Source organism: Numida meleagris, chromosome 2 (genome assembly GCF_002078875.1).
Source record: "Numida meleagris isolate 19003 breed g44 Domestic line chromosome 2, NumMel1.0, whole genome shotgun sequence".
In the NCBI taxonomy this organism is placed as follows: domain Eukaryota; kingdom Metazoa; phylum Chordata; class Aves; order Galliformes; family Numididae; genus Numida; species Numida meleagris.
The window spans coordinates 109,119,832-109,134,831 of NC_034410.1; the positions used below are offsets into that span (position 1 = coordinate 109,119,832).

General features: G+C 36.0%; 1 protein-coding gene across 8 annotated transcripts in view; it reads left to right on the forward strand.

Annotated features, from left to right (window-relative positions):
- Positions 1-15,000, forward strand: part of LOC110394957 (lipoxygenase homology domain-containing protein 1) — a 207,494-nt gene that overhangs the window by 61,467 nt on the left and 131,027 nt on the right. For all 8 annotated transcript variants that reach the window (XM_021389041.1, XM_021389040.1, XM_021389039.1 and 5 more), the window contains exons 13-18: positions 1,682-1,785; positions 3,054-3,227; positions 3,737-3,949; positions 5,837-6,014; positions 7,877-8,008; positions 13,325-13,527. In XM_021389041.1, the coding sequence (XP_021244716.1) occupies positions 1,682-1,785; positions 3,054-3,227; positions 3,737-3,949; positions 5,837-6,014; positions 7,877-8,008; positions 13,325-13,527 (1,004 nt within the window). The remainder of the gene's footprint in view (positions 1-1,681; positions 1,786-3,053; positions 3,228-3,736; positions 3,950-5,836; positions 6,015-7,876; positions 8,009-13,324; positions 13,528-15,000) is intronic.

A 15,000-nucleotide genomic window follows, 5' to 3' on the forward strand; every position in this document is an offset into this window, starting at 1 on the left:
CACAGAGTTCATAGTCTCCTAATGTGCAGAGTTCAAGTTTGTACTGCAGACTGTTTCATCCCCTTCTATAAATTCATATTTCATTATGTCTGCATTTTCAGACATAAACGTGTGAGATTTTTATTGCATTCCATATTGTTCCAGTACAGTTTCACCTGCTAGATATACACCAGTCTGTGTGAAACTGCAAATACCAAATCTGATATACAACTGGTCAAATATCATCAATATAATTAAATATATTAGAAAGACAGTTAGATCAAAACCAAACTGGTATAAACCATCAGTTAATTAATCTAGATTGGAAGTCAGAAAAATGAATAGTATGATATGCAAGCTCCCAAAGGCTTAGCAAAACTTAAAAATTAAATTAATAATCAAATAGAACTTGATTTTTCTAAACAATATAGTAAGGTTTCCCTAATATCAGAGGAGCAGTCACTGTCACCCTATGTTCCTGTTTTTATAGTTCAGGGTACAGAATGAACACTAGTACAAAATGAACACAGGCACCTATCATGCAAGCCTTCTTCTGGAATAAGATATTTCTCTGACAATTTCTTTCAGATTTATTTGAGTTACTTAAATATGCAGTAGGTGGCTAGGAGTGGCTAGGTTGGTCATGTGCAACAGAAATCCATAAATGCTGTCTTGGGAACTATCGTTTAAATTTTCATTTGGGATCCCTGCTTCTTTTTGTATACTTTGGAGTAAAGTCTTCCAACCTAAGCTATCTACTTCTCTTTTCTAATAGGAAAATGTGTTTCAGGTACTGGTAAACTGTTTTTCTTCAGCACTTATAAAGTATAATATAATAGCATAATAAGTGTTGGGAAATTTCATAGGTGATGATTTAGTCTAGTGTTTTTTAATTTCTCGGGGAGCTTTATCTCTGTTGTAAAGCAGAGTGCTCTGTTGTGATAGTTACACATCCTCCATCTCTTGCCCCAGGGGATGGAAAACCCATCCGTATCTTATAACTTATGACATAGTCACAGTGGGCACAGTGATCCTTGGCTATATAATCCCAATGATCCTGATGAGAACCTGAAAATCTTGTTATGGGTACCACGGGGGTCCTCCAGAGACAGCTGCAGATTGCAAACTGGGCAGCATAATGTTCTGGTACATCAACTGTTTAAAAAAATCATCTGTTGCTGCTGGGAACACTAACAATGGCAGAACTTTTGCTTTCATCAGTATTTCTTAGCTATAAGAGGTAATTATTTGGAATACTGACCAGATTTGAAGTTTTCGAAGCCATGAGCTATTCTGCAAGTTTTGCTTTAAAAAATCTAGTATGAATACAGAGAAAAAGCGTTCTGCTTTCACGCCTGTATCTTGCATGATTTGTTATTTACAAAGTCATTTATTGTTAAAGCCCAGTTCATTACACTGTAGCCCTCATCAATTTTTTACAGATTTTTTAAAGCATGTATGCTCACTAAGAGACATTTTTTCCTTATCATTAACTTCTAGACCTTTTTTCCTCAAAGCAGAAAATTTGATAGCTGTCTCTAGACACCCTCTCCTAAAGGAATGAGAAGGGGGATTCATTGATTAGAGAGGTCAAACTGTTGAGTTAATATAATTGAAAATGATACAAGATTGATTGTAATAAAATGAAAATATGAAATAATATACTTTCATACTCCTACCTTTTTTTTCATTTAACTCTAAGGACTTTTTGATGTAATTGTCAAAAGGGGAAATATTTGCATATTCAGAAGCCATCAGATACCACATCTTGCTCTTGCTCTTGTCAATGGCTATGCAACTGGAAAGGTAGGAAATATTGCTACTGATTTCTGCTTCATAATAACATTTCATTGTCTGATTAAAAACAGTGCTGTTTTTATTCTGTCTAATACATAATCATGCTTCTAGATAGATAAGTATCTATGAAGTGCAGAACTGAACCTAGGAATTTGCCAGTGGATGGGGAAATTTAGCTACGGGGCTTTGTCTCTTCTTCACAGCTTACTTTTTACTGTGGAATTTTTAACGGCATAAATAACTTGATGCAGGAATAAAAGATCATTCTAAGCCACAGTTTATATCAGTTTACCACATACTGCCAAGATACTTGGAATACCCTACATTACCTCTTTTTGGATAAGTATCAATTCTAATATGAATTTTAATTGTAATTTTTTTGTTTGCTTTTATATTTCTATGTAACCTGTCTGTCATGAAGCAGCTGAAGCATTCCAGATTTATTTTGATCCATGCTTGTTCGTCGCATCTTCACAGTCTTACTGTTGTCTTTTTTTCTCAACACTTACAGCATGCAAGTAACAGCTGTAGAATTGAGTACTTTCTGATGAAACTTTTTACTATTGAAGGATGAAGCTGTTTCTCTTTTTCCAGTTTTTACTTATTCAGGGAATAATCTCATAGGCAAAGCTGGTCCTGTTCTTTTCTTACATGATGTAAATTAGTATTAGAGGGAATAAAGTAAGTACTCTCCGTGGAGCTAGATTTCCCAGTGGGAATAGCATCAGGCTGCCAGGCAAATTGTCAGACCTCCTTGCAGGACTTTCTAGTGCTCGTATTCATTACTGTAATTCTATACAGGGAACACCTTGTGGTCTGTCACATTCCAATATGTCCTACTACAGTGAGAGTATTAATTGGATGCTTAAATTTAAGCCTTCTCTTTCTCTCTCTCTTTTTTTTTTTGCTTTGCTGATGAGTGTTTTATCAGTTTGAGCAGCCTGTGGAAAATCTGGATCTCTATTTTCTCATTTTTAGTCTTTGCATGATTTTTGTCTTCTCAGAGAATATGAGAAATGTTGTTATGTGAAAACTTTTGAGGTCCTTGAAATGGTACAGTTGACCTTAAAATACACATTTAACTACATTTTGAGTAACACCTGTTATGTATATTATGTCTTTCATACAGTGGAATCACAAAGTCTGCAAATCTGAATAGACAGACATGAATATTGTGATTCTAACAATACAGAAACCATGTCGTGATATGCTCTGTTTTGGATTTTGCCATGTGTAACAGTTCATATAATTTATTATTCCTACTTTGCCAATGTTAGAGCAAAGACAAGTCTTGCTGTGAGCTCTGCATTCACCTTCAACCAAATGGTTGTGCCATTCTTGAGTCAGCGAGGAACCCAGGTCACACTGTAATGTTCAATCTTCAAGGCAAAGTTGCTGATGAAAAAACAGGATATGCTGGACTTTCCAAAGAATTTGTTGTGCTTGTCAAGGTAAGGTGAGGGGAGAGAATTTCTATTTTCTAGAAATTTTCTATTATGAAGTAGGGTTAGGGTTAGGGTTGCTGGTATATGCAAATAAGTGGGACTTCAACTTAGATAAATAGATATCTCTCTAAGATGTTTAGTAAACCTTCAAAAAATAGGAGTGTAGGTATATACAGGGTAGCTGCATGGGAAACTACTTGATTTTGAAAAAGAACAAGTTCCTTAGCTTGCCACACTGCTTGTGCTCTGAACATTACTTTGTGCTGCTGAGAGATAAGGAGCAGGGAAGCTGCAGAGTAATGAGAGGTGTCCACTGCTCAGGTTGGTGTCTGCACAGAACGCAGCAAATATTCAGTGGCTGGATGCATACTCTAATTACCTTGGAAATTCATTTATACCTGGGGAATGCATGAATAAGTACTAAAAATAAGCCAGTATGAACAGTATCAATATCAAAGATTAACATGGAGGAAAGCTGCACTATTGACAAAGGACTTCTTATCTCTCATCTGAAGGGTGTGTTTCGCCATGGTGCCATCATTCTGCTCAACACAAGTCACTGCCAGGCTCTGACTCTCAGACCTGATGGGGGCTGCAGTGGAGCAGGTCAGCAGCAGGAGGAATCCTACTGGACGGTGCATAAAATTGGCTCTGGAGTCTGCATGTTTGAGAGTGTGAGAAACCCAGGGATGTACCTGAAGATCAAAGATGGCCAGTGTAATGGAGCAGTAAGCTGTTCTTGTTTGTATTTTCATCTGCAGATAATTTGAGTAGATTGCTAGTGACAGGAGAAAATCTTTGTATTGCTTGGATAAAAATTTGATGAAAGCATTGTCTGGATGTAAGATTTTTCAGAACTTTTCCTTCATTTGTCAAGGAAAGACAGGAAAATATAGCAAGACAAGCTGTCATGCCTATTTGGCACTTAATTATAAAAGTATGACTATATTTTAAAATATTGAGAATGTGTATGTAGTTAAAATTTATCTGTTGTCAGATAGCTGATGACTCTGTGTCAAGATTCTGTTGCATTAATTTGAGATTTTAAACAACTATAGTTGTACTGGTGTGCATTTGTTTCAGAAGATGGTGGAGCCATGTTGGCATTCCAGTTTTACTGGATTTTATTTTATCCAAAATGAAGAACCTGATTTTTTTCTTTATCAACCAGCCATGCAGAGTTCCTTTCTGAAATGCTTCATCATTTATGAGCAACCTTTGTATGTAGGAAAAAAAAGTATGTTTGGAGAATATGGTTGAAATATTTTGATTCTTTGACCTATTAGGTGAAGAAATGTTTTTTTACATTTGAGAGCAAAAAAAAAAAAAAAAGGAGAGAAACAAACATTATTATTTGTTCATTAGACTTGGTGTTTACTAATTCTTTGTCAGATTGCTGATAAGAACTGATACAATTGTTTTGAATATGACAGAATACAAACATGTTCAGGGATTTAAACTGGTATTAAATCTAAATAAATTGATGATAAAAAGGACTAACGGATAATTTAAATGTAAGCAATTTCATGCTGAATTGACTTTTGCAATGTAGTTCTCTTAAAATGAACTAAAATTCACAGATCTACTCATGATTTTGATTTTGGAGTTTAACTCAAGTGAGTATGAAATAGAACTGTATATGTAATCAGAGCTGAGATCTTCAGCAGTTTTGCCCTTGATATCAATATACTCTGATCAGAGATCAAAATATTTGATCCATAGTTTGAATGTAGGCTTTCTGAATATCTTACTTTTTTTAGCAGTGTCCTCACCACGGGATGGAAAGGAATCTTTCACGTACAGTCTGTCTCTTTATTTCAAGCAGTTACTGTATTTTGAGATTAAAATTATAACATATGGCAGAGTGCACTTCTCTCTGAGACATGTTAAACTGGGATTTTTATAGTCTGTTTCTGGTTACTGGCCACGAGGAAGCTGTTGTATTCTGAAAACTGATTGAACACTCATGCCAATTCCACGTTACAGTGACTGCAAAGTTTGTGTGCATAGTGCTTTTAAATCCACAGACGTACTCACTTATCATTGTTAGAGGGCCAGATCCTTGGAGTAGTGCATTGAGGTTTTGGTTGACTAGGACGTTGAAAGTGATGTTGTAAGTGCTATGAAAAAAGTTAAAAGTGCTAAAAAAAAATGTTAAGAGTGGACAGTAGTAGCAGTTTGTGCAAGCAAGAGAAATATGTTTGGTAAATGTGAAATCATGTTGTGTTTGCAAATCTGTGCTATGTACAGATTTGTATATCTCTGTTGTCTGAAATTGATGTTGTCACGTTCCTTAACCTTCTAAAGGCTGATTAAACGGAGAATTTCTCTGAGTATATCCTGAACTTTGCCTAAATACTAGCATGATTCAGAATATTTTTGCTTTTTTTCATTTACTCACATTATTGATTGGCCTTTCTGGTCACGAAGGACTACACGAAACCAAGATGTGGGTAGTGTGTGAATGTGTAATAATGTAGCACATTATGAAGACCCTAAAGTTAATCTGAAATTTCATTAGAAAATGGTAATATGTAAGTCTTAAGAAACATTCAGTTTTACCTAGATACATCAGTGCAATTGCTGATTTCAGATTTCTGTTTTCAATTTCTTAGGGCACAGGTGATGAATACTGTCACTTCAAAATTGAGAAGAATTTGGAAGCTGGATCTGTAAGTCTGGAATCAGTGTGGAGTAAAGGGATGTATGTTGGTCTCCTGCCAGATGGTCAGACCAAGCCAGTCATTAATGTTGGAGAGAGCAACATTTTTTTCTACCCACAAGTCATTAAATGTATGTGATTTCTTAATATTCTAGTTTGCCTAAGTGATTAGTGTTTCTGACTGACAAAATTCAAAACAGAAAGATGATAGTTTTTTTTTTTTAGTGATTTTAAAAGTGAAAAGTTTTATCACACAATTTGTCCTGTGTGGCTAGTTAATTTTGCTCTATTTCTTTCCTTTAATAAAAATAAAGGATGCAGAAGAAATCTATTTTTGTTTTGTTTTTTTAACTGAACAAATAAATTTTTGAGCATGAGAATCAAAACAGATGGCATGACAGACATGGAATTGACTCCTCGGCCTATTCCCCATTCTGGCTAAAAATTCTGGAGCCCTGGAAGATACTATCTTGCTGTCAGCTACACCACACTTTCCTATTTTTATAGGGAAAGTCCTAGATTTTTAGAGAGGGCATACTTAGCAGTATTCAGTATGGTTTCTTTTTTAATGGTGTAAAATACATTGTACTAGCCCTCACTAATGTACTGATTGTGTGATTCTTCTGACACATGTCAAGTTTGAGAGCTGTTTTCAGCAAAAAGGTTCCCTCAGTAAGCTGACCTCTTCCCATTGACTTACTAGGGCTCAGAAATTAGAATTCAGCACACTCTGGATCACTGTTTGCTTATCTCATCTCCTTTTGGAGAATCAAGCTTTTAATTTGGTGAACAATTTGTAGCCAGCTGGCTGGGGTCATTACTGAAGAAAATGGTGGAAATACTATATCTATATATATGGTCTTATCTGAAGGACATAGACACAGAGATCAAGAAATGCAACATCTAATGAAAATACTGAAGTGGTCATCAGTTGGAAATGAAGAATTCTGACAGGTTTTTGCCAGACAAATGCAGAACAGGCTCATCTTCAGTGCTTCAATCAAGAAAGAGAAAATATGAAAACATACAACCTGTCGTATTAATTCTGTTTTATGTATGTTGTCACCGAGATATAAAAAAGTATTTTCAAAGTCACTGTGATGGCATTGTCACTGTTCAGTCCCTACTTGCTGCATGGTGCTGAGAATATTTCAGTCTCTGTGTCCTTGTAGACTGAAGGAAAGGTTTTTTCTTTGCTACCTTTTGGAAGAGCAGGGTCTTCAATGGAAATTCTCCAAAAAGCTGGGCTTACTGATGCTGTTAAAATAAAGCTAACTGTTACTTTGTTACAAGCTGGAGTTCTCCTGAATCCTCCTTACTCAGTAAAAGGGAGAAAACAGTAGCTAATGTTTTCTTTTAAAGCAAGAAAGATTTGTCTGTTTGCTATTTCATATTATCAGAAATGGCCCCTAGCAGTTTTCATTTCAGCATTCCTACTCTTAAGAAAGGAAATACTGTGAAGAAACTGATCTTGTGGAAAACCACATTTGAGCAGGTCATTTCATTCATGCCTCAATGTTAAATTGCTACTTAGATTTTCAAAGCACTAAGTGGGTATTTATTGGTACATCATATTTATTTTCTACTTTTTGTGTCATGCTGCTAACAACAAAAGCCTATTACTAGTGACTGTTCAATATATAGGGAAAAGATTTTGGTGTCCATTGTGTTGAATTATCTGTAGGTCTAATATTAGTGTTTGTCACATATGGGACTCATGGAAAGCTTCTGAGCAAAAAAAAGAGGGTTGTCCAGAGAGATTGTGGATACCCCATCCTTGGAAGCATTCAAGGCCAGGCTGGATGTGGCTCTGGGCAGCCTGGTCTAGTGGTTGACAACCCTGCACACAGCAGGGGAGTTGAAACTAGATGATCTTTGAGGTACTTTTCAACCCAGGCTATTCTATGATTCTATGATTTTATGAAAAAAGAATAATGAATAAACAGCAAATGATTTGTAGCTAGTGACAGAAATCTTCATTTGATTGTTTCAGTTGGCTGCGAAAAGCCTGTGGGAACTCCTGCAGCAGCCAGTCAAGAGAAGAAAGACTTCAGAGAATCTGAACACCCACCAGCAAAAGCCCAGCAGCAAACATCTCAAAGACCTTCAGTTTTTCCACCCTCAGGTAAGAAATAGTCAACAAATTAGTTCTGGTACAATACTGAAGTATGTCTGTTTCCCATGCATCTTTGCAGTTACTTATCTCAGGAAGGGCAATGTATAGCTTTTTAGAGTTTTGACCTATGCATACATACATACAACATAAAACACATTACTTGTTATTTAAAAGTGGATTGAAAGGTGGTTCATCGATTGGGCAATGATTACAGAGTAGCTGTTGAATAATTTCACATTAGTGTTTTTTGAATATGTAATCATCTATGGCAAGGACCACATCTGTGGAAATTAGGAGGCTGATATCACAAGAGCCCAATCCAAAGCTCATGGAAAGTCATGGAATATTTCTTTCACATTTTTTTGCTTTATAATTCAGTAGGGGTAAGAGTAAGGTTTTAATGTGTTGAATGCTAGTTTTGTTTCTCTGTAGCTGGGCAGGCAAGAATAGTTAGTTAATGTTCAGATTGCTATTTCAGAACGTACCTGACAAGTTTGTCAAAGCGAATCAGATGCCAATGCGATAATCATTCATAGGGTAAAATACTGGGAAGGATTTTAAATAAATTCAGTTGGAACAAAATATTCTGCTTGAATTCAAAGCGTAGGTGTCAATTATTATTAATTACTGTTAATTGTTTCTGGCATTGTTTCCATTCTTAGCTTAAAACTTTCACTTTCAGTTTCAAATCTATCAGACCTCATGTTATATTATTATGTCACAAAGTCTTCCCAAAAAGGTTGTGGATTGTCAGCAAGTAGTGTGATATGCTGCATTTAAAAGCCATGGCACACAAACCATCAAACCTGTTTTCAAAGAAGTAGGATGTTTTTAGGACTGGATACAAAGGATTCCTTTATAGAAGCAATATCTACCATAAGATTGGTTAGGTAAAGTCTATTAGCACTTTGTTAGAAATATTTCTGACATTCATATGTCTGGACTCTGCTTACGCAAAAGGAACGGAAATATCAGTTACTCTGCCTTTCTAAGAAAATACTCATATTGAATAAGATATTTTTACATAGAATGCTTTAAAAGTTAACTCATCTTTGATATTTAGGGGATAAACATCAATGTTTATTTTTAATAGATATTTATTAAATACTCATTTGCTTTTTTTTTTTTAAACAGAGTTAATATTTGAAAAAGGGTGATGTTTGTAGTTAGTATACAATCCAGCAGTAGACTTAGTATTTGAACTCAGAACAGATTAGCCATCTACTGCATCTACTGGCCAATATCTATTGTTTGGTTGTTATTTTAACAAACAATAATTGGTTTCGGATTAATTAATCATAGAAGCATAGAATGGTTTGGGTTGGAAGGGTCATTAAAGCCCACCCAGTTCCAACCCCATGATGTGGGCAGGGCTGCACCTCACCAGCTGAGGTTGCTTAGGGCCCCATCCAACCTGATCTTGAACATCCAGGGATGGGGCATCCACAGCTTCTCTGGGCAGCCTGTGCCAGTGCCTCACTGCTCTCTGAGTAACTAATTAAGTAATTAAACTGAAAACTGTGCTATAACAGTAGATATTTCTGTTGCAATGTGAGTTCTCTGTTCCTTTAGACACTTCCACCATAGAAGGTGATGGCAGGTTCCAGCCTCTGCTTAACAGCTCACAGAATGGAGAATTATGGTGACTGTCAGAGATATGTCAGCAAAAATGCTTGTGAGACCATGTTATAGACTCAAGGTCAAATGTGCTGCACAAACTAGAAGGGAAGGAATATATATATGGTTAGAGGATCATAGAAGGACTAGGGATAAAGGAACTGAATCAGAAGACAAGAATATCTCAAACCAAAGATTTTTAAATCTTCTGTTATCAGAAGCAAAATGAAACAAATATTTACAGACCTGCTGAGAACACATACTTGTGTCAACTTCTGTATCAAGCAGTAAGCATGCAAAGACCTTACAGATTTTCCCACATGAGTCAGTACTGAGGATTTCCTCTTTGCTTGTTCCTTATGTTTCTGAAATCATGTTGAATTTTAAATGCTAAAAACATGTCTGCATCTACAAATCAAAGTAAGGAGAGTGATACCATTAGCTTCCAAGGGGTAGGCACAGTTTGTAACATGGAGAAAAACATTCTGGTTCGGTATTAACAAATCATATCACCAAGAAACAATTTCTATGCATTGCATATTCCTTCCCCATATGTCTGGAATATTATTAGTTACTATCAGTTTTTAACACATTTTATTTATGAAGCTAAATAAGATACAAATAAAATCTGATCTCATTTCCTTTAGGTTTACATTGGAAATGATGATACACAGGAGTGCAATAAAATACATCATGTCTATTGTACAAGTTTCTACTACAGGCATTCATTTTTCTGATGGTTCTCTTCAAAAGTGTCACTCAATCATATGATGTTTTGGGACCAAATCACTCTCATTTTGCTTTAGATTTAGGTTAAGTAAATAAAAAAGCAAAGTAACTTTTATGAAACTCTGTGAAGGATTGTGGCTTCTCCATATTTTTAATGCAGGACTATCAGAATGAATTTTTCTCACAATGGATTTACATCATGGTGCCATGAAGTGTATAAAATCCCATGACTAATCCAGAGTAACCATCAAATCCTCTTTTCAGATTGGAATATTTTTAGCCTGCAGCAAATCAATGTGACTGATTTCCATTTGTAAGAAGTGCCAGTAAATTATGAGGCAAAAAGCATTCAAAGTCTGTGAATTGTTTCTGCATTATAATTTTTTCAGGAGGCAGTAGTTTGTGTATGAAGTAGGTGTTCTGGGTAGCAACAGCCCAAGAAAGGAATTCTTGTACTAAGTATAAAGAGCAGCATGGGATTCCTTATGCTTCTTAAAACCTGTGCTTTTCATGAATCTTTTCATGCATTTGCTGGGGAATACTTGTGGGCCACAACATCACCTAAACAAGTAGAATATGGTGTCAGATAGCTTAAGGAAGTCTGTTTTGTTACAGGTGAGGAGCTAAATACTTCTAGTTACGGAAAGCAGTGTTACTCTAAGAATGTTAAGTCATGTTGCCAAAAAAAATTTATTGTACCAAGGCAACTATTTTGCTATCGTTACTGAAAGACATGTGCCATGAAGATGTAGAATTCATTGGTCACAGAAGTTTTGGAAGAAGAAAGTCCCAGGGATTCATGTCAGTTTTTTACATTGTATTCACACTTTTATTTCATTTATCACAGTACAAGGTACAGCTCAGTGAGTCTTACAAATTTCTGTCATAGGCATTGCTCTATTTTGTTTAGCATTTATAGTGAGTTTGGCTAGAGTGAGATTAATTTTCTTCACAGCAGCCAGTTTGGTGCTGTGTTTCAGATTGGTGTTATCAGTTTCAATAACAGAGTGATGTTTTATGTATTTTGAGTAGTACTTGTACAGCATTGAGGCCTCCTCTGTTTCTCACTTTGCCCCATCAGTGAGTAAGCTGGGCATGGGTAAGAGCTTGTGAAGGAACTCAGCCAGGACAGCTGACCTGAGCTAATCAAAGAGATTGTCCATACCATACTATGTCATGCTTGGCAATAAAATCTGGGGAGGATTTTTTTTCCAAGCTGTTCCCTGGGAACTAGCTGAGCATTAGTCAGCTGGTAGTGAGTGACTGCTTTTGCATCATTTATATATTTTATTTTTTCTTGATATAAAGACAGTTTAATAAGTGGAAGGAAATATTCTATACCCAGCTAAACACAGTGCAATATTTTAATTAAACAAATAAAAAACCAAAGGGCTCTGATGATAAGTAATGCAGCAGTGGAAGAATACATAGTCATGCATTGGGAATTCTTTAACAAATCTGTATTAGTGTCAATGTATGAATTCAGCAGTATTTTAAGTGATTTTATGCACCTGGAGCCTGTGGCCTCTAAAAGCTTGGTTTGTAGAATGCAACCTAATGGATGAGAAATGAGCTGTGGGATACAAAAGGCTGAAAGAGCTGAGGCTTTCAGCCCAGAGAAGGTAAGGCTGCAGGTAGACCTGAAAGCAGCCTTTCAGTATCTAATGGGGGGCTATAAAAATGAAGGAGACAGACTCTTTAGGAGGGTCTGTTCTGACAAGAAAAATAGTTTCAAGCTAAAATAGGGTATAAGAAGGTAAGTAATACCTATATAGTATAATATATATAGTACCTTATACTAGGTATAATAAGTATAAGACGAAAGAAATTTTTTACAGTAAGGATGGTGAGGCACTGGAACAGATTGCCCAGAGATGTGGTGGATGCCTTGTCCCTGGCAACACTCAAAGTCAGGGTGGAGGGGGCTCTGAGCAACCTGATGTACCTGCAAGATATCCCTGCTCACTGCAGGGGAGTTGAATCCAATGGCCTTTAAGGGTTCCTTCCAATTAAAAAAATTCTAGGATTCTATTAAAAGAAAATTAATCTGCAGTGCAGATAATGTTCATCTTATTTAACCTATTAAAAAGTTGAATTTGCAGCTTTTTGAAAAGACCACATGAAGAACCATTTAGGAATTCTTCCAGGACACAGTATATAGGCACTGTGTATGTTTGTCTTTTCAAACTGAGGGATTAAATCTGCCTCTTGTGTTTGAACATATTGTAAATTTGGGGGAGATGGGACCTCTCTGTTCTGGAGAGGATTAATGGAGGGAAGTGTGTAGAGGTAAATTTGTGGTTGTGCTGTTGCTTAAAAGTAGTGCTTCAGACATCTCATGTTTGCAAACTCCATTTTTTTTCTCATGAAGTAGAACTGCACTGCTGTTGTCTTATTCATGCAGAACCTCCCTTAGCCTACACATTGGCACCATATGCTTAAGTATGGTTGGGGAAGGATGTGTTGTGTATATATTTTTGAGTTTAATTAATATTTACCTTGAAGAAAATTAATTTCCCTGAATCATTTTTTTTCTGAAGTTAAACTTGCTTCTACTTTTGAACATGTGATTCTGCTAATCATATACCAAGACAAGGCATCAGAGAAGTATTTACATGTAATTCTACTCATTTCTAAATGCCAGGGCAAGGACCCAGAATTTAATCACCACAATTCTGAATCATACTGTTCCTACTTTAAATCAGAATATGTATAAAGAGCAATATGAGAGAAATTTGTTCTTTTCTGGTTGAATCTTGTAGCTAATCCAAACAAGATATTTTATTCTCATTTGCCATTGAAAAAGTACAATCCCCTCTTCTGTTATGGTCTCCTTATCACAGGATCATAGAATTGCATGGGTTGGAAGGGACCTCTAGAGATCATTGAGAATTATTGAGGTTATGTGCTGAAGTTACAACAGTGACTAGCAGTTTCCTGTCAATTTTCATCTCCCACTTAATGTTCTGTATTTCACAGAGGAAATGAGAAATCCCCAAGGTGGTGAGTGTCCCCTTCCTTCATCTGATGAATGGAAAGTGTCAATGCTGACAGCAAGTGCAGTAAGTCGACCAAATGTCACTCTCTGGATATATGGAGATGGAGGAGCAGCCGGACCAATAACTCTTGACAAGGAGAACAGAAAGCAGCTGTTCCTTCCTAGGCAAGAGGATGAATTTCAGGTAGCTAATGAAGGCTAAGAACATTATTTTTCTGTGTACCTTTCCAAAGATTAGCCTGTCGTGTGAAAAGAAAAAATATTTTTCCCTTATGTTCACTGAATAAAACAAATCTTTCCAATCTCTATGTATTCTGCATTAAATCAGCTTAGTGCATATAGTTAGCAGTGGAGGAGCCACTCTTTCTTTCTACTTCCTCTCCCAGACATTTATTTCTCTAAGACCATTGATTTGAAACTAGCTTTAGAAACTATCCACTCCTAAACAAATCACGTACAATACAAGGCTTATATATAACGCAGGTCTCTTTAGTAACGAAATGCTCTTGTGCACAGTCTTCACAGCATAATTTAAAGCGATTATTGTGTAACTGGTTCAGTTAAAGTTGATAACTGTGACATTTTTCAGCCACCGTATTATAAATATCTGAAATACCAGAAGTTTTATTGCTAAGAGACCGATAACTGACTTGTTATCATATAATTAAAACACAAAGCGTTTCACTATATTATTTAAGAAGAATCCCACCTTTACTGTGATAAGGAGATTCTTTATAGATGGGCTGAGAGGAAATTTTTGAAGGAGCTAATATTTCTGTTTTGCTTAAATCTTTCTGTCTGAGATGCGTGTGACACATTGCTGTCTTCAGACAGCTGAAGCAGAAGTTATACTTTTCACATTTTGTGCAAATTTTCTTTCTGTACTCATCAGTTCTTCTGATACAAACTTGGCACAAATCAAAACTAATACTGTCATTCGTATTAATAATAATCTTTATGAATAGGACATAGGCAGGAAGATAACCAACTGTAATGTTTGGTTCTTTAAGCACGTTGGCTATATATTCTGATCCATGGGGAATCCTGTTCTCTTAATTAGTGAATAATTCATAAGCAGCATTGGGTAATGACATGTTTGCAGTGTTAATCTATATGTTCTTAAGAGATGGACCAGTTTCTCTTCTCTAAAATAGATATTGCCCATTATAGCTCTGTGCTCTGGATAACAGTATTGTGAGCGTGCAGGATCTGTCAGCACCTGGGGCTACTACACTGATTTTTTTACATCACACTGACAGTATTGCTTTCAGACATGAAACAACAAATGTCACCAAAGTGCTTTTCAATCTTTAGTCAGAAGTAGGCAAAAAAATCCCTTTGAGGAAGACCTTTTTTTTTCCTTTTTTTCTTTTTCTTTTTTTTTAATTTAAACTTTATCCTGTACTTGTTTAGCAAGGTAAGTCTTGAAATGGGGATAGGATTACAAGAATTATAAAAGCTCATCTTCTGTTTACCGTTTGCATCTTTGACCTCGGTCTGTTTTCTCTGCTATATTTGACATCAGAATGTATTAAAACTTTATTTTTAAAGAAATAAATTCAATCATAGCTCTGACCAGCAGTTCATGGAGCAAAACAGCTACCAGAAGCCTGTGATAGCCAGGTAGTTTGGATTTACTTTTCTTTAACCTTTCACT